Below are 23,320 nucleotides of genomic sequence, written 5' to 3'. Positions count from 1 at the left end.
AAAGAGAAGAGTGTTAAAAGCAGTTAGTTTACACATAGCTGTCTCCTACCCTCTACACCCAGCCCCACTTCGTCCACCCCCCTCCAGCAAGCAGGGATAACAGGGTAGTAAACAGTTACTTAGTAAGTTCTCACTCAACCTCTTGAACAAATGAAACAGCCAGTTTAAAAAAAAATAATTTTTTTTTAAAAAAAGCACTTAAGTGGTGTATATTTATTCCTTTCTGCTGGTGGCCAAGTACCCTCGCAGCATGGTGAGGCTCCCGGGCGCGCTCCGTCTCACAGAAACTGGAACTGAAGCACCCTGCTCAGGGGTCAGAGAGATGGAAACAGAAAAGTTGCAAAATAGTTGGCAGCAGCTCCACTGGGGAAGGGTGGGGACACAATAGCATGGGAATATTTTCAGATGAAAATTGAGATTTTTTTTTTTTTTATTTAAGCTGTAGTTCTTGTAATAAATCATATGGACTTACTTCCTCCATGGCAACATATCTAAATAGAGAAGAACAGAGTACTTTTTGAAGGTGGGGATAGAAAGCTGGTTAAAAAAATAATATTCTAGGAATCAGCTTTTGACAATTCATCAAGATTTTATGTTTATTGACATTTAAGGTATGTTTTACAGAACTAAATTATTCACATGTGAATTAGCATATCAAGAATAAAATGACTGCGGGAAAGACATCATATAGACATGAACAGACAAAAAGGTGGGAAGACGTTTGATTTTTCCAAGGACTTTGTATGATCTCCTGCTTTCCCCAGCTGAATCCACGTTGCCAGTGCCCGGTCTGAGGATCAAGGTGCCAGTCCCTCTCCCTGCTCACGCAGACACATCTCCTTGGCCCAGGACCCGGCAGCCAGCCCGCAGTTCAGCTCCTGACAAACTAACCCGTGCCATTTTATCACTGCTAATAAACAGTTTGTTGTGAGCAATGTTGCCATCAAACTCTCTCACCAGACTCAGTACCTGTAGAACTTCTCAGGAAAACATGGTGAGCTTTTTCGTGGCTTTCTTGCAGAGCTCCTGCTCCAGCACCAAAGCCTCATGTGCAGGCTGGAGCGTAAATTGAGTTCTCAGTCCCCAGAGGGATTAGGAAGACTACTGTATACATCCCATCTACCTCATATGCTCTGCAGCTGATGGCAACCTTCCAACACATTGAAAGTTGGCTCTTTAAAAAAAAAAAAAAAAAGGTATCAAAATGAATGTTTCTTCATTGCAATAATTTTGTCATCCTTCCATTTATGGGATAGGCATGAGGAAAGGGGGATTTTTGCATCATTACTGCATTTATTGCCTTTTATTCATGATGTCTGAAGAAGGTCCCTTTTTGTTCTATAAATTTTACAATAAATACATGCCAAAAGCAGAAACATCTGATAGCATTCCTTTTTTTTAATTTACCCTATCAAGCACACACTGCCCGGGATAAGATATGGCTGTAGTATCCTATTAGTCCCATTGCAACAGATTGTCTTTGGGAAAATATATCACCATACATCCAGCCAAGCCTAGCATGATGCTGAGGCTCACGCGTTTTGTGATGCTGCTGTAAGATCTACCAGCTGTGGGGAGATCCAAATTTCCCCTGTCACTCCCTTGACAGACACTTGTAATGGTTTTATTAGACAAAGCTTTCCTTCTCACAACAGTGCCGATCCCCCAGTCTTTTCAGTAAATTTATCGGTTCATCTGCTATTGTGTGTGTGACTTGACAAGAAAAAGCAGTCTTGTATCTGACCTGTGCTGCTACCTCATCCATCTACAGCAAAGTATATCTAAATACTTACACAAAGGAAAAACATGGGGGAAACAGCATTGGCCAATTTTGTCACTGAATTTAAAATATCTTACGAAAGTTGCTCTTCTGAGTAAGTAATCTTCTGAGCTTCTGCACAAGAATGATGTCGTCTTGGTGCTGGGTTAGAACTTTCATCTACTGTATCAAAATAATCTACTTTCTACCTAGACAAAAAGCAAGTAGTAAGAAAGCACAATTTTGCCACAACTGGATGAAGAAAAATAGGCGAGAGATCAAAAACGGAACTAATCCTTACCATAATAGAGAGAGAGATATATATATATTTGTCATTAAAAGTAATTTAACTAATGGACTGGCTCAAAACTGAGTCGAAGGTAAAGCTGCTCTATCCTTAACCTTGCCCATACTACATTTCACTTCAGCCATCATCTGAATAGCAAACATGGCATAAAAGTGATCAAATAAAATAAGTAAAATAAAATAAAATAAAATAAATCTGCTGGGACAGTGCATAATCTAACACTTGACATGAGCCTCACATTCCCTGCCAGATGTCAGAAGGCTGGTTTCTGTTCTCACCAAACCAGGGAGTCAAACAGGTCACCGGTCGGCAGAGAGCAGCACTGGAAAACAGAGTGATTGGGTGGAAGGATGTTAGTCTGGCCTTAGCGAATTTGCAGTGCTGCTCTGCAGGCAACTTCAGAAATGGTGTTTCTCCTGTACGCGACACGTAAGTATCAGGAGGAGGGAGGGCAGGGCTCCTCTTCCACATTCAGCAGTGGGGCACAAAAAGGTCTAGGCCTGTGGCAGCTACCAAAAAGGCATGGGGAGCAACGAAACTTGGCCAGATTGCCCCTTCTGAGCTAAGCTACAAATTGAACTCTAATGACAGCAAGTTTGAATTACCTAACCTCAGCAACATTGCTCAGGGGTGAAGTCAGACAAAACAAAGGCTTTACCAGACCCTGAAGGACAAGAATTTTAATTATATTCACACCAAGAACACGTAAAACTTTTTTTTTTAAAGTAGGTCTTTGCCTTACACGTGCCGGTCCAGGCCTATTTACTATAGAGATATTGAGGTCGTTATTCTCCGTACTCCAGCATGGCAGTTGTTTCAAGCTGCTGCTTGAACCGTTTCATCTCGCACCAGCCACGCATGGGACACCTCGCTCTGAGCAACTGAATCAAGTGTGTGCTTGTTTCTATTTAACTACATGAAATATGTTGAAACTTGAGGTCTGACCCCGAGATGAACTGGGAAGCCCTCAGCTGTACACCTTCGTGCAAAGGTCATTTGAAAGCTCACTTTTGTACTGCCGGCTGTCATCAAACTCCATTCCTTAACCTGTAAAAGTCGGTTGCATCTTACCAGATCCAAAACAGGACCGCAAAACAAGCCCGGAGTGTAGCACCGCACCACGGCGTGTACACGCACGAAAAGAGGGCTGGGATGGATTTGCTTCCAGCTCCACAGCAAGGACTTGTGCAGGCGGCGAGAGCCTGGGCACCTGTTTCCCTGCCTATGCAGGCTCCGCTGCCGCCGGGCACTGGCAGGCTGGACGGCTCGCTGCCCCCACACCACCGCTGGGACACCCTGCGGTTCGCTACCCTCCACCTCGGCGGAGCGCACCCCCAGGTGCCCGGGCAAGGTGGAGGGGGAACGACACGCCCAGCGCCGGTCCCGGTCCCAGCGCCGGTCCCGGTCCCAGCCCCGCCGGAGGAGGCGCGGGGCGGGCGGCCGGGCCTCCCGCGGGGGGTGCGCGGGGCGGGGGCGGGAAGCGCCGCTCGCCCAAGCCCAGCCCCTCGCCGCAGCCTGGCTCGGCGGCGCTGGCCGCTCCTGCTCCCCCCCCCCGCCCGGGCTCTTTGTCGGCGGGTGCCGGCGAGGGGGTGCAGCGCCATGTCCTCCCCCAAGAACGGCTTCTACCGGCAGGAGATCACCAAGACCCTCTGGGAAGTGCGGGACCGCTACCGGGACCTGCAGCCGGTGGGGTCTGGCGCCTACGGAGCCGTCTGGTGAGCGGGGCGAGGCGGGGCAGGGCAGCTCCGGGAGGAGGCGGTGGGGGGCGGCGGCGGGGCGCCGCGGTGGCCTCTGCCCCGGGCCGAGGGGACGCTGCCCTGCCCGGCCCTCTCTCGCCTTGTTCTCTGCCAACTTTTTCCGGTTGTTGTGCCTGACCCGGCCTGGCCGCGCCCGGTGCTGCTGGGCCCCCCGGCAGCCAGGTGGGCAGCGGGGCCGCCCCCCGAGCCGGGCGCCGGGAGGCGGGCTGTGCCGCCGGGGGAGCCCGGCCCTTCGCGGGGCAGCCGGCAGGCATACCGCGTTCCGTCCCACGCGTGTTTTCGTCCCCGGAGCAAGCGGAGCCCGGGGCGCCGCCCCCGCCCTGCCCAGCCCTGCCCGGGCAGCGCTGCCCGCCGTGGCCGGCCCCGGGCTCACTCGCAGCGGCAGCGTCCCCAAAACCCGGGGTGCTGGCCGTTGGGACGGGACGCGAGGTTTGGGTTTATGTTGGTGGGGGTTTGGGGGTTTTTGTTGTTGTTTTCGTTTCTTTTTCTCCCTCCCCAGAGCTTTTGAAAATTGGCTACTTTTCATCGCAGGGCCTGGCAGCCTTTTAGATGAACAAAACTAGACGCCGGATGCTGCCAGTGAGGTGTTTTGGGGAGGCGGTCCCCTCCCTTGGCACCGGGAGGCCGCCCAGGCACCCGGCAGGCCGCAGGTTGAGGGCTGGGCAGCACAGGGCAGGATGTGGCCGCTCTCCAGCGCCGCGGGGTTTGCAGTTTCGCTTCGGTCCTCGCTCACCAAACTCTTCCTTGTCCCTTAAAGCTCAGCCGTCGATGGAAGAAGTGGTACCAAAGTGGCCATTAAGAAATTGTACCGCCCGTTTCAGTCTGAACTCTTTGCCAAACGAGCCTACCGAGAGCTGCGCCTCCTGAAACACATGAAGCATGAAAATGTGAGTGGGTTGGGTCGTTAGCAGATATCCCCGCCAAGGCTGCAGCTTATGCACCCTAAAAACAAAGAAAATATGCAGATTTGGACAAGGCAGATGTGTGGCTGAATGGAATTCAGGAATCTTTCAGCCTGTCTTTTGTCTTTCTGTCCTTTATCTACAGACGCCAGTTCGCACAAACTAGAATATCCTGTGGGAAACACCATTTCCATGTAGGAAAGGTTGGGTGGGGAAGGTTAGGACCAGAGTGGAATTTGCGCTCAGAGCTAGTGAGAGAGATTAAGGACCAGAAATTAGTCTCCATTGCTACGTTCCTGTGAGGTGCAGGAGAATGCAGAGCATGGATCTGTGCCTGTGTGTCTTGGCTGCCAGCATCTCTATTTTTTTGAACTTGTATGAAGATGGCTATGGTATATGTGCATGTCTTTGGGGAGGGGGTAGGGTTTTCCTTTTTTGTTTGTTTTTTAATCTTTCATGAAGCATTTGAAAGTTTTGGGTTTGTACTAATGTGAAACAGGAAAAGTTCGTGAATGACTAAATAAATTGCTTTACTGGGAAGCAGAGAATAGGATACAGAGCTCAGCGCAGATTCCCACATCATGTGAAAGAAGAACAGCCATAGAAAGAAGTGTTGAAAGTGTCATTGAGATAAAGACTCTTGGTCCCAACAGTGCTTAGTGGTTTAAGAATAAAATAAAGGGGGAGAGATTTGTGTGAAAACAGTTATTGTGGAATCAAAGCACGGACTCCAGGTGAGAAGGGTCCCAGGGTGGGCTTGGAGCATCACAGTAGTGGCTTTAAATGCTGTTCATTGTGAATGCACGTGGAAAAGGGAAAAAAAAAAAAAAAAGAGAGTTTGGAGGGAGTTGTTAATATGATGCATAAACATCTGGTTTAAAATGTCATTAATGTAAGAGATTAGAGTATAGCTCCATTCAGATGTCCTTCAAGGAAAGCTAAGAGATCAAAAGCGAGGATAAGAGAAACTGGTAATAACAGTAGCCAGTCATTGCCATTTCACGTTATAGTATCAACATTGTGAGTACCAACAATACCCAGGTTCATCATGAAGAATAATCTGTGGGATATCCTGACTGTCCAGAAAAAAAAAAAGGAGCTTTTTGTAGGCTTAACATTTTAGTCTGAATCTTTTAATACCTTTGATCATTTTACTTGATGATTCCTCTGAAGTAACTGCTTCATAACCACTGCTGTATATGTTAAAGAGTTAATGTTTGCAGGGAACTTCTGTGTCATGCATGGGCTTTCATACTCCCAGCATTTTCTTTACTGAACATTTGGGAGCAGAGCAGCTCGTGCAGTTGCCAAGCTCCTAACTGTGTCCAGAATTTTGAGATTATTTTTCTTCCATTTCCCAGAATAATCTGTTGGGCAGCATTTTCCACTCCTGGCGGGTTTTATGCGGTATATGCCCTTCAGGATAATACTGTGGAACCATTTTGATAATTAAAGAGTCTAGAAGAAAATGCTCACTGAGGAACATGAGCACAATCTGTAAAAGTTACAAACCAATATATATGAAGGAAGGGAATAATTTACAATCTTAGGAAACAGTTTGGGCCACAGAAAGAAGAGTGTGGTCTATGTAGCAAATAAAAGTTTTACCATGAATTATGGCATGTACTCATTAGAGAACAAAGACTGAATAAGTGATCCTGCAGGGATTTGTGGGCACTGTGGGGACAGAAGGTCCACCTGTCCGCGATGAGGCTGAGATGGCAGTACAGCTCGTCAAGAGAATTTTCATCCACCGTCCCAGCCTCACACCCTTCTGTCAGTCGTTTCGCCCATGGTGAATTAGGAATAGCAACAACACCTTTTAGGATTTCTAGTCCCTGTGCTGGTCTCAGGATACTCTTTTAGCTGCTCCGCCCATCCAAAATTAAACCAGAGTGGCAGTATCGCTCCTCATCAGGATTTTCAGCCCCTTCTTTGACCCACCACCATTGTGTCAAAGAGCCTCTTTTTTGCGTATTTCCACCACAGGATGGCTTTACAGGCAGACAGTAAGGTCCTTTCCTATTCACATTGGCAGTCCCCAGCGTGCTGTGCACACCATTAATGATTTGTACATTAGTGGCAGGAGATCTGCCTGTCCTCTGTCATTACCATTGTGGCTTCTGTGGGTCTGGCTATGGAGTTGTGAACAGGCCCCACTCAATGTGGGTGCATATCTCCTCATAACAGGAATTAGTAGAATAGAACAGTGATTTAAGTATCATTCTTGATTTTTCTGTTAATTAATACATTATAGTATACTTGTATAAAATAGCAGTTACCTGTCTTTCTGGCTGTACTATAAATACAACTGCTATTAAAAATTAATAAAACTGAAGTAGTTGTTTCAAAGACCACAATAAAATAGCAATGCCATTGTTAACTCTGTCTTGGGTGTTGGTAATCTGAGTATGTAGAGGAGCTGGTGTGTGATAGGCAGTCTAACGGTACTGCCACTGTGGATTAGACTTCGGATATTGTTGCAATGTTGCACTAATCTGCCAGTACAAATCTTCACCTTGCTTTTTTCCTACTTCAGGTTATAAACTATTTCAAGGTTCTGTTTCTTTGATAGTTAAAATTACATCCAATTTGCTCTTCTGATCTGTTTTTCTTTTAAAATTATTTCTGTAATCACGATGCATTTGATGTTGGATTTCATGAAAAGTGTGATGTTTTGTTTGTTTCCCTGTGACTACCTCTCGATGGACCATCTCTGCCCTTCATAGCTTTCAGGGAAGCGTTGCATTAAGCATGTAGCAATACATTATCATAGTTTATTTAACCTCATGCTGTATTCAGAATGATGGAAGAAATTGTAATGGTCTGACACATCGTGTTAAAAATAGCATCTCTGATCTTCCATTAAGGTGGCAGAAGATACCATTAAACCTGTGCCACAGAGATATAATTCATCAGCATGTCATGCTTCAGTGAAGAAAACAGAGGAAAACTTATGCTTAATACCCTGGATGACCTCCATTATAGACCCTTTGAGGAATATGTTCATGTCCTTAATGTGGAAGGGTTGTACAATGACCAGGAGTCCTGTAAAACCAAATAATAGGAGTCATCCAACTGTATGTTACTGGAATTGTATTTTACCTTGTAAGGAAGCTAGCTCAGGGGTCAATTTGGTTGTCTATTTAGGTGTTTTCAAGAAGAGGCGACTCTGGTTGCTAGGATGACCATCTTTCATTATATATGCTAGACCTTTATGCTCTCTCATGGCTGTCAAGCAGGACATTACTTAAATGTAGTGAGGAATATTTCTATATAAACAGTGCAAACTTGGTAGCATGGGACTTCTCATCAACCCTTTGCAAACAAATGCAGAGGAGGAATGGCGTTGAGAACCATGGGGCAGAGGCTATGTGTGAGGAGGGCGAGACCTGGCTGCTAGGAGATAAATTTCTGTCTTTAATGGCACTGGCATCCATTCTTGTTTGGTAGGCCTTACAGTTTGAGAGGATCTGCGATGTTTCACAAACATCATGAGCTACTTCTGCTGCCTCAGAAGCAGTCTGACCCAGATCAATTCCTCAGACATTGCCAAAAAGAAAAGTTAGTTTCCAGCAGGATAAGCTGCAGGATTGCTGTGTAGCTGCATAAACACATGTTCTGGCACATGAGGGGGAATGGTGTGAAAACGAGGAATAAAAACAGCTAAGGCACAATGAAGAAAGCACTGTTTTGGATTGTTTTTTTCATCATTTATTCATGCTAGCTTGAAGTATTCATCACACTACAGCCGTAGCAGCTCTTGATTATTTCTTTGGCATCTGCTGCATCTTGTATAGAACAACAGAACAAACCTTTACGAAGTTTTTTTTTCAGTAGTGCTGCTTTTGTTCCTTGTTTCTTTCCATTTTGTGCTCAGTTAAAGTGAGGACCCTTAAAACTATCAATTTTAGCTCTGACTTAAAGCCAGAAACTGTGAAAATACAGCCAGCATGCTAACTTTGGCCCTGGCTTTGGCTCTCAAATGTTTGCATTCGTGTACTCTTCTGAAGTTAATGGAGATGTCTGTGTATGCAACACTAAATGCAGACAAGTAAGCAGAGGTGCAGAACCAGTAGTTTCATTTGGCAAATAGCTTGGATTTTATTATGCATCTGAACTGGAAGTGATACCATGATACCTACTTTTGTTGAAACAACTGCACAGTGACTCGTACCGGTCCAGTCCTGGTGCCCTTCTCACCTCCCAGTTTGCTAACAGAAGTTTTGGAGTTGCCAGCAGGAGCGCAGGGTAGCTGGTGAGGGGAGATGGCACTGGAGAGAGGGAGAGAAAAGCAGCAGCTTGTGCCGATGTCTTGTGTCAGAAGAGAACGTGGATTTTATGAAAGTGTGGTATATGCATATGTGTGTGTATATATGGATATACCTGTCTGTACACAGAGTAATTCTGACCCATTTCTACCAACTTCAATTCCAAATGTGTTTCTGGCATAAAATTTTTGACAAATGCCTGTTAAATGATTCTTGGGTTGGTTAATATTCTACAGATGTTTTCTCTTCCTGGATACCCTGTATATAAGAGGCAACTGCAGTATTTGTTTAAAGGTACTCTATATTATGTTCTCATTCATTGCTCTGAGTGGAAATTATTCTCTGGTGTATTCCCACATCTGAAGACCAGTGTGTGTTTTGCATTATGAGAACCATGCAGCTTTTTTTCCCCTTTTGGAAGGAACTCGGGTATCCAACAGACACCAAATTGTCTGTCTTTCTAGTTACGTTTCTGAGGATGACGTAGGCCTTCACTTTTAGGTTGGCTAATGTTTAATTCTGTTGACTTCTTTATTTTCAAAAAATGTTGGGGTTTTTATTTACACCTATTCAGTATCAACCAAAGGTGGAGTTTGTTCAAAAAAAAGAAAAAAAAGTGGGACACTCTATGTTCCTGCCTGAAAAAAATCTTAAAACTGTCACCTTTTGCAGTTCATCTAGCATGATGTGAGCATTGGAAGAGCAACGGCCTCTGTAGTGTAAAAAATCAGACCAAGAAGGCAGTTGTAGATGAGTGATGCCTTTACAGATGAAAGCATGCTCACTATGCTAGAAGAGGTTTCCTGCAGCAAGTCCTGCAGGACTGCACCAGCTGAAAATTCACATCCTTTGGGTACACAAGTGCCAGTAAAGTGCAATTCAGGAATCTTGGCTGGTGATGGCAAATCTCCTTATGGGTCCTTATGAAAGCAAAAATACAGTTATAACTGAGTAGTTTATTGCTGTCTAAAGGCTGTTATTTTGGTACTCAAAAGCCAATAAATCAACATAGTGGTATTGGTTGTCACCTCTGCTTATTTTCACAAGCCTGCCTAACAGGTGTTTTACCTAGGCTGGGCTTCAGCTGATAGTTGTTTGTTCACACCCTAGCCTTGGGTACTAATAAAGCAAACTGATTAGCCTAGTCCAGTAAATGAAAGTAAGGCAGACAGCACTGAAACCCAAACCTTTTCTTTGGATTGCCAGCCAATCCAGAGATGAAGATGTGTCTGTCTGCAGGATTTGGATCTGTCCTGTGTTACATATGGGTCCTTTGAAAGAAGAGTGTGGTGACACTCATGGGTACGGCTCATGCCTGCTGGTGTGCTGATGGCAGGAGAAAAGGAAAGGGATCTCTGTCCATCAGCAGGCATCCCTCGTGTCACGTAGCAGTAATCAGTGAGGAAGAAAGGTGACTGTGGTGCAAGCCTTGTGCGTGGATACTTAAAATTTTAAGAAGATGGAGACTTCTTAGTGTGGTAAAAGGATGCAGGTGCCCTGTGATGTGGAACAGCGAAGGAACATGGACTTGAAGCTAACCCTGCAGAAAATTTAATGCAGCATAAGATGTAGTTCAGTGCACCCCAGCAGGGATCTCTCTTAAAAAAAAGTACTTGCTCAAGTGCCAAAGCCATTCAGCTTCACTGTGTTTTCATGCGTAACATCTGCAAGAGAAAGCAGCACTTAATGTATAAGAGACATAACCTACATTAGTTATTAATTTATACAAGATCTGAGTCTTTCGTTGATGTGCTGCTGCTTACATCAGAAACTCTCCTTTACAGAAATGCAGTGGAATGGTCCTTGAATAAAAGTAATCCAATATATGAAAGTGCAGGGGAGGATAGAAATTAGGAGCTCCTCACTGTTGTGCTCCACTGCTGGAATAACCTTTGGAAAAGGAGGCAGCAGAGAAGGGAAGGGCAGAAACCACCTTACCAGCACAAAGCTGTTATTTATTTGTTGGCAGTAGTTAAAGTTCTTCAGAGTGGGCAGTATAAATGCCATGGTGGGAGGACAGATGATAGGGATCAGAAAGGCTGGAGATACTGCCACCCACCCCCACTGGCTTCATAGGGAAGAGACACAGTCAGCAAAGTAAATATATTGAGTAAAGGCATACCTGTGGAAAACAAGTTAGACCAGTAGACAGGTAGTTTTACTGTTACTGTGAGTTTGCTTTGCAGGAAGATGGGAGAGACACAGTATCACACTCTCCTCCAGATGCAAGCAAGGAAGGTACTTCAGTGGAGGCTGCAGAAATCCTGGTTGGTTTTCAGTTAGATGGGGTAGTAGGAAACAAGGTGCATCCTTTGTGGGCTAATTTATTTGAGAAATTGCCTTTTGGCAGAGTTAATGGGGAAAAAATGAGACCCTGAAAGGGCAGTGGTGCTGCTGGTTTCCACAGATGCTCTTTGTGGCCATTGCAGAGTGTACTGGGTTCGTTCCTCAGCTGTGCTCTCATCTCTGATAGTATCGGTAAGTGTGCTGGATTAACACCGAAGATAGATCTACAGAAGGTTTATCAGATACCTCCATTACATTCCATATAGGCCACGCTATGAAAAACAAATGATTCTTGTAATTGTTCTACAGGGGTTTACTTTTGTGCTGGGGCATTATCTTTAAGTATCGTAAAGTGGGGTTTTTTTACAAATACTGTATTTAATTGAGAGCATGTTAGACGAGCACAGGATTTTCCATGATATTATGGAGGAGGGAGTTTCTACACTTTGTTCAGTTCTTTTCATTTTCCTGAAGAAGTAGCTGGAGTTGTATCTTCCTCAGAGGATTTATTTTATGCTGTACCTCCTTGTGCTTAACATATCTGCAGCAAGCTGTGACCTAAATGGAAATACTAGTGACTCTGTTTCGGTATAGGAAAATCATCCCAAAGCACAGCTATTAAAGAAAGATCACTGAGGAAAAGGAAATGGGTCCCTCACTTTTATTTTTAAATTGATTAACTATTAGTATGTCTTGCTGCTTCAAACACTAAAATGGATTTCAGGATTTTTAGAAAGCTGAAGTAGGAAGAAGAAAAGAAGTATTGTGAAGTCTTTGGCATGCTAGAAACATTTTCTGGTTTATTATTTAAAATTCCCTTCAGTGGGAGATGAGCGTTGGTCTCAGTGGTATTCTTCCCTGCAGAGGATTTGCAGCAACAATAAGCTCGTTTCCATCAGTTTGCAACCTTACCTCAGAAGTAATGTATATTGTATCTCAGGCAGGATTAAGTAACTACTGGGAACTCTATTTACTTGAATGGAGAAGTAGTAAAAAGTTAGCGAACTTCATTAAGTGTGTTTTTGGGCTGCTGTGTTCTTTATGAAACGTGTTCTTCATGCTCCCGTGTTTCAGAGCGGGTGCCTGATAGCACCTTGGTGCGCAGATGGATGTGGTACGGCGGCCACACTATTTCATCCTCTGCTGTGTCCCTTCTCGTTATGGTGGTGTCCCTGCGTCTGTCACTGCTACAGTCAGACGTGATGGGGTTCACCTTCTTACGTTTCTTGCTTAGGTAAATGAAGGCATGGAAATATCTCCTTGAGGAGAACAAGCAGGACTTCTGAAAAAGTGGGGCTTAATAGAGGTAGAAGTGCATATTGGATAAGATTACTGTTAAAATATTAACGTCCTTCTTTTTAATACTGAAATCTTTGGAGAGCACACAACTTTTCTGTCTGTGTATGCTCTGTGTGTGCGTATACATGCTGCCTTAGGAAATGCCCATAGAGCTGCATTATGCTCCATTGTCACATACATCTTCCAAATTCCTCTCTCCTCCCTTTCTCTCCCTGCCTCCACATAGAAATGGAAAACCTTATGTAAAACTGTCATGCAAAAAAATAATAATAAAAAAAAATCTTGCTGTAATGTTAGCACTGAAGGTATTACTTCAAATAATAACCACATGCTCTGTGGGTTTAATTATTATTTTATGGTAGTTATATTATTCTTATTTAATTAGTTTAATATAACAGTCCTTGGGAAAATGTTATTAGTGATTTTTTTCAAAGAGATATGTGGCTACAAAGAAAAAGTTGTCATTTTCTGTCTTCGTCTTTATTAGTTTTTCTATCTTGTTCATCATTAAGACATTTTGATAATATCCAGGCTAACTGTAGTAGTTCCCTCTGAATGTGGAAAAGATAAAAACGCGTGCAGTAAGGATTTCATCACAGTTGGAGATTTTTATTTAAAGCTTTAAATAAAGGAAGTTGCATTTCCTTTCTTGCAATTTTTTCCCCTGCATTTCTGCTCTCACTTCTCTTTACTTTCACATACTCTTTTGAAAGAACTCTGTTTTGTCTAGCAATTAAGAGATAGTAGTAATGTCCAAAACCCATCTTGCTTGTTATCAAAAGGGATTTTTTAGTCCTCCTTTTAGTGTTTTGATGATAACATCAGGCAATGTAATATGCCATTACCCCTGGTTTCTTTCTTGCAGTTTCTAATTTCTTACAGCTTTAGTTTGATGTACATGTCTTTAAATTGTATGGCTGTGGAGATAGGTCTGAACAAGGTTGTAAAGGTTATTAGTCTTTTAGCTTGCTTTCCAGCAAAACCCTGCACGCCCCTATCGACATGGCAGCCTGCACCTGGGAAACACCATGAGCAGTCCAGGGTTTTGAAGGCTTCCTCTGAGCAGACAGAAATAGTCATGAATTAGTAGTAGAAGTAGAAAAGAAGCGACTCTAAAAGCCTGTGCTATTTAGGCACTGCCTGGATGAAGCAGCATCCAAGCTGAGATGTGGCTTTAGGCAATTCCAGCTACATCTTTGAGAGTATCGACTTCCGTATATTTAATTTTCTGGTGTTTAATGGGCTTGAGAGAAGCATTGGCATTTACCCTAATGCATCTACTCAGTTGGTATAGTTCTGCTGAAAACCATACTAGTAGGAAAAACTGTGGTGGGAAATCTGTTTTACTAGATTGTTATTTCTCTATTGAGTGCTAGAATGCTTTTGTTTGACAAAAAAATACTCTTAAGGAGAACCAAAGGTATAAGCCATAGTAAATCATATTAAGCTCTTGATAATTACTCTTTATAAAACCAGTTTAGTTCTAGTTTCTTCTCTATACTCCCAATTAGACACTGTAGTCTACGAACCTAAATTACCCTGTTACTGAAATTAGAAGATATTTAAAGTGTTCTTTGTTGTCAAGCAGCAGGCCCAGCTAGGTGAACAGCACTTAACAGCTGCTTCAGGTTATAAACCGATTTGTCTGGTTTATTTTCGACACTTCAGTGGTTCAAGTTAAAAGATGGTCTCTCCTCTTACATAAAACTGTTAGCCTCTGAACTTTTTGTTCTTCAAGTAAGTACATTTTTCTGTGTTTTATCACAGGGTCAAACAGCCCTCAGAGTCATAAAATCCAACACATAACAAATCCTGGTGTTGCTAGGTGCTACTTTAGGTATTCTTTCTGCCATCTCTATGCCTGTAGCTAATGTCTCACTATGGAAATGTTTTTGATTATATTTTTTCACTTACTATGCAGTTTGGGATTTTTTGTGTTAATCCATTTGTATTAATCCATGTTGGTTTTTTCTCTTCTCCCTCCCTTATTTTTAGGTCATTGGAATACTGGATGTGTTCACACCAGACGTAACACTGGAGAAGTTTAATGACTTGTAAGTTCCGAGTTGTTTGTGTTTGGAAGCAGGGCATTGTTGCTTGTACAGCAGGAACGGTTGTTGCTTTTTTAAATGGAGAATTCCAAAATTGTTGCTTAATGGATTTTTTTCTGAATTTCATCTTAATATAACTCTTATATGCAACTTCAGAATTGATAGGCTGAGGTTTTCAGGTTGTCATTAGAAACAGTTACCTATCTTACAAGGTATGTACTTCTTTCAAGCCTTAGTAAATGGCAGTTTGGTGGATTCCTTACTCCACCTTTCCAGTACTGATTGCTTACCCTAAGGCCCAGGCTGCCCAAATGACAGGAGAATTCTTCACCCAAACAAGTAGGCTGAAAATGATGCCTCCTACACAACACATCTCTGGTGTCATCCGTCCTAATTCAGGGATTAATTCAAAACTGCTGACGCTGCTGAATTTTTTAGTGGTTATCTGCACTGTGGTTTGTTGTTTTCCCTGACTGGTTTCCCAGTCCAGTGGTCCAAACAACACATGCTACAGATCATTTCTAGCACCAAGCATGTACATCTCCCTGGCCTTTTGGCAGCATCTCAGACACAAGATATTTAGGATGTCTGTTGTTCTGGTTGTCAATCCTGCTGCAGTTCTTGTGAGTTAGAGTGGTCAGCAGTCTTGGTGGGCTTAATGTAGATTTCATGTCATATTTGTAGAACCGTTCTGGATTTCATCTAATGTAACTACGTTTGAAAAACAAACTTGCATATTTATATGTTAACAAAGAAAGCTATCCAACAGGAAAATATAGAAAATGAAGTACAGAAAACATGGACCGTATGTTCATATTGATCATTTGGGCCAAAATGATCATTGAGCCAAAAAGGATGTTGTCCATATTGCTTATTGTGCACATGTATATGATCAGCTTTCAAGTGCTGTGTTTTAAATGGGACCCTAAAATCTTCCTTCAAGTTTTGGAGGTGCAAGTCAAGTAGGAGGGACATTTTTATAATTGAAACTGCAACCGGTGAACCTATGGCAAAATTTACTTTCAAGACTTTGTGCAAGCTGTTAGAAATAAGCAGAGGTAGATGTGTGTACATTTAAAACAGAAGTGGTGAAACTGCTTTTGTGAATTAAAAGTCAAATGGGTCATTTGAGGGAGACTTTCTTTTTTGCTGACTAGTCATGAGACATTGCCTGTGTCCTATTGTATAAAGATCAAATTTGAGTGGATTTGTGGGTAGAAGCAGCAGAAGCAAAGTGGGTGGTTTCACCAGAGCCAGTCCCTAAAGTTGATATTAGCTAAGAAACCCAAGGTCTCAGACAACGTCTAGCCCTAGCATGCTCCTGTTCTACCTGCCACTCTGCTCTCCTGCTCCTCTGCTCTACCAGTCAATGTAACAACAGTTGAAGACAACGTCCCATTTCCTTTATGAAGGAATATTCAACATCCTTTCCCTGCTCATGCTTGCCTTGAACTTCCTTCAGTTTTAGAAGTTCAGCTGATTGAAGTGGTATACAAAATCAGAAATGCATAGATCTTTACCAATTGAAGTCCCACTCTACCAGCTGCTTTTTACCCCCTTCCTCTCTATTCCTTGCATTTTCCGTGCTTGTATCATAGACAGTGTGCCAGAACGGGTTGCTGCTCCTCATTTTGTAAGAATTTGGGGTTTTAACTGGAACTTGCAAAGAGCTTAAATGCATTAGGCATCAAGTTCCTATTGAAGTGAATTATTAATCAGGTGCCTAACCTCCTCAGCTTATTTGATGATTCCAGCTGTAAATTGTAAATATATTTTTAGTAATAGAAATAAGTTTGCGAAATTTTAAGTAGTAGGCGAAGTGTTAAAAGTGAGCCCGTAGTGTTTGATGCCATTGTTGTCCTGTTCCAATATGTTGCTCATAAATTACTACTAAAGTTTGGATTTTCAAACCCAGATAGGAGTGAGTTTTCCCTCTCTTACATTTTGTTTGTTTCTCCACCCACCTAGTCCTCTCTCTCTGTTTGACCGTGAGAGATTTGAATTCGCCGATTTGTAAACATAGCACATGTCACTAAAGGTTTTTTATGGCTCAGTCCAAATATTAATGACCTCTGGGAAAACTTATTTAATAAGTCTGAGTGGCAGGAGAACTTAATATGCTTTCAGGATCATCAACAAAGAAGTTAAACTCCAGTTTCTAAGTCATTTGGTCTCTTGATGAGAAACAATTTGTGTGTTACTCTGGGGGAGAGATAAGAAATGTCATTCTCTTCTCCATATTTGCTCTGTCCTTACATAGTTCCAGAATTAAATTGCTCATCTGTTGTATCCAAAGGATAGCAAATTTGTCTGTGAATGCTGGGAATGGGATCCTGAGTCCTGATGCCCAAAGTTGTGGGGAAAAATGTTTGGTACCGAGGAAATGTTGAAAATATTACCTATAACTCCTAGTGACTAAACCAGTGTCCCATCTCCCTTACGACATCATGTTCAATTTCTGTTTTGTTTATAGTTACAATTCTAATAGAATAAATGAAGTTTTCATACAGATTTAACAGTAGAAATCGGCAGAATTATAATTTGCATATTTTAACCAGAGTAAACCCATTTAAGTCTAAACAATAAAATTTGTAGTTACAAAATAATGATCACATCTAATTCTTCCCTTCATGAAAATGCATCTGCTCATCTTCATAAGAAGAGGAGGACTGATGACTTTATCCTCAGGTGCCAGACGTGACTGGCTCTGCCTATTTCCAGACCTGACTCTAAGGATAGACTCTGAAGGATGAATTTACTACCAGTTTTAGATCTTAAATGAAGATTAGCCCTGAAGTGCCAGCGTGGCATTCTCAAGCTTTGTGTTGCTGGTGTCCCATACCAGTAACTCTTTTTCTGTTATGTTTCACCTTGCCTATTTGAATGAACCATCTAGGCGGTTTGGTTGATGCTAATTCAATGCTATGATCATGATTGTGAGATACATAGCATAGAATTCTGTGGATGTCTTCGTTTTCTGTGTAGGTGTCTTTGAAGTATCATGTGGCTCTTGGTTAGGTTCTTTCTACCTAGTTCAGAATCTGCACTCTTCTGATAACTAGCAACTTTCCATCATCAGTGACAGAGTTGGGCAATACCTCTTTATGACAATCAAAATAGATAAAAACAGAGAAACTTGGAGGGTAGGGGGATGATGATGGAATTGTTTGGTAAATGGAATGATCTATAATTTAATATTGTCACTGAACTATAACATACAATTATATTTTAATTTATTTGACAAATTAAAATTGTTCTGTTCTTTTTTCTGTCTTTTTTTTTTTTTTAAGCTACCTTGTCATGCCATTTATGGGAACAGACTTGAGTAAAATAATGAAGCATGAGAAACTAACTGAAGACCGAATCCAGTTCCTGGTATATCAGATGTTGAAAGGCTTAAAGGTTTGCCACTTTTACTATTATTTTGATTTCACAATCTTTTTTCCTAGTAAACCATTATGGAGAGCTATAAATACTTGTCATTCGATAGCAGGCTAAAATTTATCTCGCCTTGTATAGTAAAAGTAACGACATTCTGCATAGCAGTTGGTTTGCAATGATACATGTTATCTAGGTTTTTTTGTATGACGATTTATCTGTGGCTTTTTTCAAGCAAAAAGAAAAGATAGTCATTCAATATCTATATAGTACATTGATCCAGGATGACCTTGGTTTCCTTATTCCGGTAACTTTTAGTTGCTTTCTTCCCCAGTAGTTGATTGTGGTGCTGCTTTGCCACACCTCTGGCTAGCTGCAAAATGTAGAGACTGAGAATGAAATCACTGGTGAGTTCAGAGGTGGGACTCCCCTTGACTTGAGCCCTCAGCTATGTCATCAGCTTCAAATTTCTCTAATTTGAAAATTTTTCCATGGCTTAACAATACTGCTCTGATACACTGTTGCTAAGGCGCTCTGCACCCAACCTGCTCTAAATGTAGTGTTGTTCCGTGCTCTTCTGAAGAGCGTGTGTGTGCGTTATATACATATATATCTGTTATTGGGGGGTGTGTGTGTATATTTATACCGTACCTGTATATATGACATATATATAGGTATGCTATATACATATAGATATGGTATATATGTGCCATACATATCTATCAACCTATAGGTATGGTATTTTGGGGTGAAAGTCTGACCCTGAGAGCGACTCTGAGCCCTGTTGACTCCTAGCGCTCATACTGGTTTTGGGAAATGCAAATGCAAGTGCTCAAGGACCACAGCAAGTGCTAGTTTGGTCTCTGTGTGTTAGAAGTCCAGTTCTGCAAAGTACTAAAGCTCATTGCTAAATTTAAATAGGTAAGTCCTTGAGGTTATTACTATATTGACGTAGTAATTTCTGACCCAGATGCCTGAATGTTTTCTGTGAAATTGAAAAGTATGTGTCATTTGGATAATACACATGTAAAGTTAAAGAGTCTCTGAGGTCTTCAGGTCTGGGACAGCTTTGATAAAGAGGAAGGACTGTGGATTTTTAGTGACAAATCTGAGTCGAAGGTGGCTGAGAGGAGCACAGGTAAATCACTTACAAGCCCAAATTAATAGGCACCTGAGTTAAACAGCTGTGAAAGATGTCAGAAGGGAGTCCACTGAAAGAAAATAACTTTTCAATGCCTTTTACCAGACCCACTGAGATTGGAAGGGACCTCTGGGAGACTGCGTATTCCAACCCCTCTGCACAAAGCAGGGTAAAACTGAGCAGGCTGCTCAGGCGCTTGTGCAGTTGGGTTTTGAGTATCTCCAAGGATGGAGACTCCACAGCCTCTCTGGGCAGCCTGTTCCAGGATTCAATCTTCCTTACAGCAAAATAAGTTTTTCTTATGTTTAAATGGAAATTCCTGTGTTTCAGTTTTTGCCAATTGCCTCTTGTCCTTTCACTGGGCACTATTTAGAAGTATCAGGTTCTGTCTTTGTTACTGCCTCCATCAAGTATTTATGCACATTGATAAGATGCATCACGAGCTTTTTCCCAGCTAAACAATCCTGGCTGTCCTAGTTTCTCTTCTAGTATCAAATGTTCCAGTCCCATAATGATCTTCATGGAGCTTCACTGGCTTTGCTTCAGTGTCTCTCTTTAACTGGGAAGTCCAGCGCTGGACACGGTACTCCAGGTGTATCTCACCAGAGCTCAGAAATTGCTGGCAATCCTCTGCCTAATGCAGGACACTTTTGGTCATCTTTGCTGCAAGGGCACATTGCTCATGTTCAACTTGTTCATCAGGACCTCCAGGTCCTTTTCTGCCAAGCTGGTCAACCCCCAGCCTGTACCGGTGCATGGGATTATTCCTTCCCAGGTGCAGGATTTTGTTGGAACTTTGGTGGGTTCCTGTCAGCCCACTTCTCCAGCCTGTGGAGGTCTAACTGAATGGAAGCACGACCATCTGGTGTATGAACATTCCTCTCAGTTTTGTATCATTTGCTGACTTCCTGAGGTTGCACTCTGTCACATCATCCAGGTCAGTAACGAAGATGTTAAACAGGACTGGCCTCAGTACTGACCCTAGGGAGGGCACTGCTAGTGATGGGCCTCCAGCTGGACTTCCTGCCACTGGTCACAACCCTTTGATCCATGCAGTTCAGCCAACTGACTCAGTCAACTTTGAATCAGGCAGTTCAGTCTACCCCACTGTCCGTTAATCTAACTCGGACTTCCTCTGTGTTTGAGGAAGACAGAGGAGACATGGGAGAGAGTTTCAAAAGCCTTGCTAGAATCAAGGTAAACAACATCGACTGCCCTCCTATCATCCACCAAGCTAGTCATCTTATCACAGAAGGCTAACAGGTTAATCAGGCATGATTTTCCCCTTTGTTGACTATTGTCAGTCACCTCCTTGTCGTTGTTATGTTTGGAAGTGGTTTGCAGAATTATTTACTCATTACCTTCCCAGGGACTGAGGTGTGGCTGACTGGCCTATAGTTCCTTGATCCTCTTCCTCCTTGCCCTTTTTGAAGACGTGAACAATATTTGCTTTCTTCCTATTATAAGGAACATCTCGTGATCACCGTGAACTTTTACATATTATCTAGTGGCCTCACAAATGACATTGGCCAACTTCCCTTAGCATTCTTGAGCGCATCCCATCAGGGTCTAGGGACTTGGGTCTATGCAGTGTGTTTAAATGTTCCCTAATCTGATCCTCCTGCACTGAAGTTAAGTCTTCCTTGCTCCAGACTTTCCCAGTGGTCTCAGGGACCTATGATTTCGCAAATATTACCGGTAAAGATAGAGGGAAAGAAGGCATTGAGTACCCAGGCCTTTTCCATGCCCCTTGTCACCTGATGCTCTGTCCCATTCAGCAGTGGACCGGCATTTTGCCTTGTTTTCTTTTTGCTCCTCATGTGCATCTAGAAGCCCTTCTTGTTGTGCTACATGTCCCTCACCAGAGTCAGCACCAGGTAGGCTTTGCCTTTCCTAACTCTATCTCTGCATACTTGGACAGTGTCCCCACATTCCTTCTGGGTGACCTGACTCTGTTTCCACCTCACGTACACTTCCTGTGTATGTTTCGGTTTCCTTAGGAGCTCTTTGTTCATCATGCAGGCCTCCTGCCACCTTCGCTTGGTTTTGTCTTCTAGCACCTGTTTTTGTAACGTGCTGGCATTTTGCACATAAAAGGCCAGAAGGGACAATTCAGATTTGTCTAGTTTTGAACTGTGTAGGAAAGTTTCATCTTGTAGCTCTTCCAGTAAGTCGCAACTTAGCTAGAGCATGGTGTCTGGGGAAGAATAATAATTTCAGTGTAAAATTTTCTTATACTTGAACAAAAAGTATAACCAGACTCCATCCTTAAGTTAGCTGTTGGGATTCTTCGTGATTCTCGGGTTTTTTTCAGAGAACAACCCTGACTGTAAGCCCAGTTAAGCCTGACTGTTAATCCCCCACTCTTTCTCAGAAATAATGTTTATATTCATCTCTCTCTTATCTCTTGGATCTTATACTGCTACAGCCAACAGCTGTAGCAAAACAACGTGTCTTTGAATTTTACTGACTCTCACAAAGATGATTCTAGATGTGTTAGCTGGCCTATACTTTGTATGTTTTTCTTCCTCATCTCTCTGCTAGATACTGTTTATCATTACTACTGCTTTTTTCCTCTATTTGGCTTTTAAAAACCGGAGTGTGATTATTAAAGTTTGTATCTTACAACACAAAAAAAAGATACTCCTTAAGCTCCCTGTCCATCTATAAACTATATTAATGTGACATGAAAACACTTCTCAATCTAGAATGGTACTGCAGTTCTTAAATTACAGTGTTTGCTCTTTGGGTGTACAAAACTATTGATCATAAAAAGGCTATTACTTCTTTATTATTTTTCTCTTTTGGTGACACAATTCCAAGAGAAGAAAAACTTTGACCCAGCTCTGCAGGCTTCAGCCAGGCTCTCCTGCAGTGATGGCTGTTTAATTCCCTTTGCTGCTCTGAGATGCACGTTGTAACGAGGCCATGGGACGGCACTGTCTGGAATTGAATGTTGTTCCTTGGCTGCTGCTTGCACTGTACAATTTTGGTTTTACAGTTCTGTGCCTGCAACATACAACATACGGGCAGACTTTGCTCTGCGGTATGGAGATAAGGGGAGTCAGTGTGCTGGAAGGTGTGTTGCATAGGGATGTGCTTGTGCCATGGAAATGCAGAACTAGTTTTGATACGTGAAGGTCTGGCACATCCATCAGGATGCTGATTCTTCCAGATCTATGCTTGCTTTGCCAAACACTGTTAAATAATATCACAGGACAGCTTGCTGTTCCTGGACAAGAACATCAGGAACAGTGTACCCAAGATTCCTTTGTCTCTCAGTACTTAACAGGTACAGAAGGGCAAGTAAATTATTTTACTCCCATCACAAAACTTAATAAATATACTCTGTTGTTGATTCCTGCATTATTAATTTCTTTTTGACCCTACTTCGGATTTTGTGTTATTCATTCAGTAGATTTTCACTCACACAGCCTTTTACGTATGCTGAGTAATTATCCCTTTTATTTTACGGTTGTGTCTTTAAATGCTGTAATTCCCATTTTACAAATGCAGAAACTAAAGTCAGGTTTGGCAAAATTGGCTTTATTTAAACTAGAGTAAATTTACCTCTGATCTGGGCTTTGAACGTGGAGTTATGATTTCAGTTTTGTAGTTAGTTCCCTAATTACAAAGCCATATTCTAATAAGTGTTTTCTCAAGGATGACAGAAGTGGAGTGGTCTGTTTAGTTGCAGGTAACTGTCTGGGAAACAGTTTTCCAGCAGAGGCATGCTAGTCACCAGAGGTAAAAAACTTAATTTCGGCTAATTTTATAGGCACGCAATACGTGAACTGTAAAAATTAGCTTGAGTCGAATGTAATGGAAAGGATGAATAATAAATTTAATTCTAGTGAAATGGCCTAGAACCATATTTTGGTTCTAGTGGCCTAGATATGTCACAGAGGTCGATAGAGTGGAATTTGTGGGCCTCGAAGGTTGACACTGAAATCTGTTGGATCAGTAAATGTGGAAGGCAAGCAGAGCAATGGTGTATGGTTGGCATAGATCTGAAGAAAACAGAGCAAGAATTAAAGAGGATGTGTTGGGTTTGTGTGGCAAGGTTTGGTGGTGGAGGGCTGCAGGGGTGGCTTCTGGGAGAAGACACCAGGAGCTGCCCCCACGTCAGACACAGTCAGTTCCAGCTGGCTCCTAGACGGACCCGCTGC

General features: G+C 42.5%; 1 protein-coding gene across 2 annotated transcripts in view; it reads left to right on the top strand.

Moving 5' to 3' along the window:
• Positions 1–3,574: 3,574 nt before the first annotated feature.
• The window catches only part of LOC129212720 (mitogen-activated protein kinase 12-like), a 41,635-nt gene continuing 21,889 nt past the window's right edge, over positions 3,575–23,320 (top strand). Inside the window, exons 1-4 of one of the 2 annotated variants that reach the window (XM_054841712.1) lie at positions 3,575–3,781; positions 4,586–4,710; positions 14,577–14,635; positions 17,923–18,034. In XM_054841712.1, coding sequence (XP_054697687.1) covers positions 4,696–4,710; positions 14,577–14,635; positions 17,923–18,034 — 186 coding nt within the window. In that variant the 5' untranslated portion in view covers positions 3,575–3,781; positions 4,586–4,695. Of the gene's footprint in view, positions 3,782–4,580; positions 4,711–14,576; positions 14,636–17,922; positions 18,035–23,320 lie in introns of both variants that reach the window. The other variant, XM_054841704.1, reaches the window with a different exon arrangement.

Source organism: Grus americana, chromosome 1 (assembly GCF_028858705.1).
Source record: "Grus americana isolate bGruAme1 chromosome 1, bGruAme1.mat, whole genome shotgun sequence".
Classification (NCBI taxonomy): Eukaryota; Metazoa; Chordata; class Aves; order Gruiformes; family Gruidae; genus Grus; species Grus americana.
This window is presented reverse-complemented; position numbering and strand designations above follow the sequence as displayed.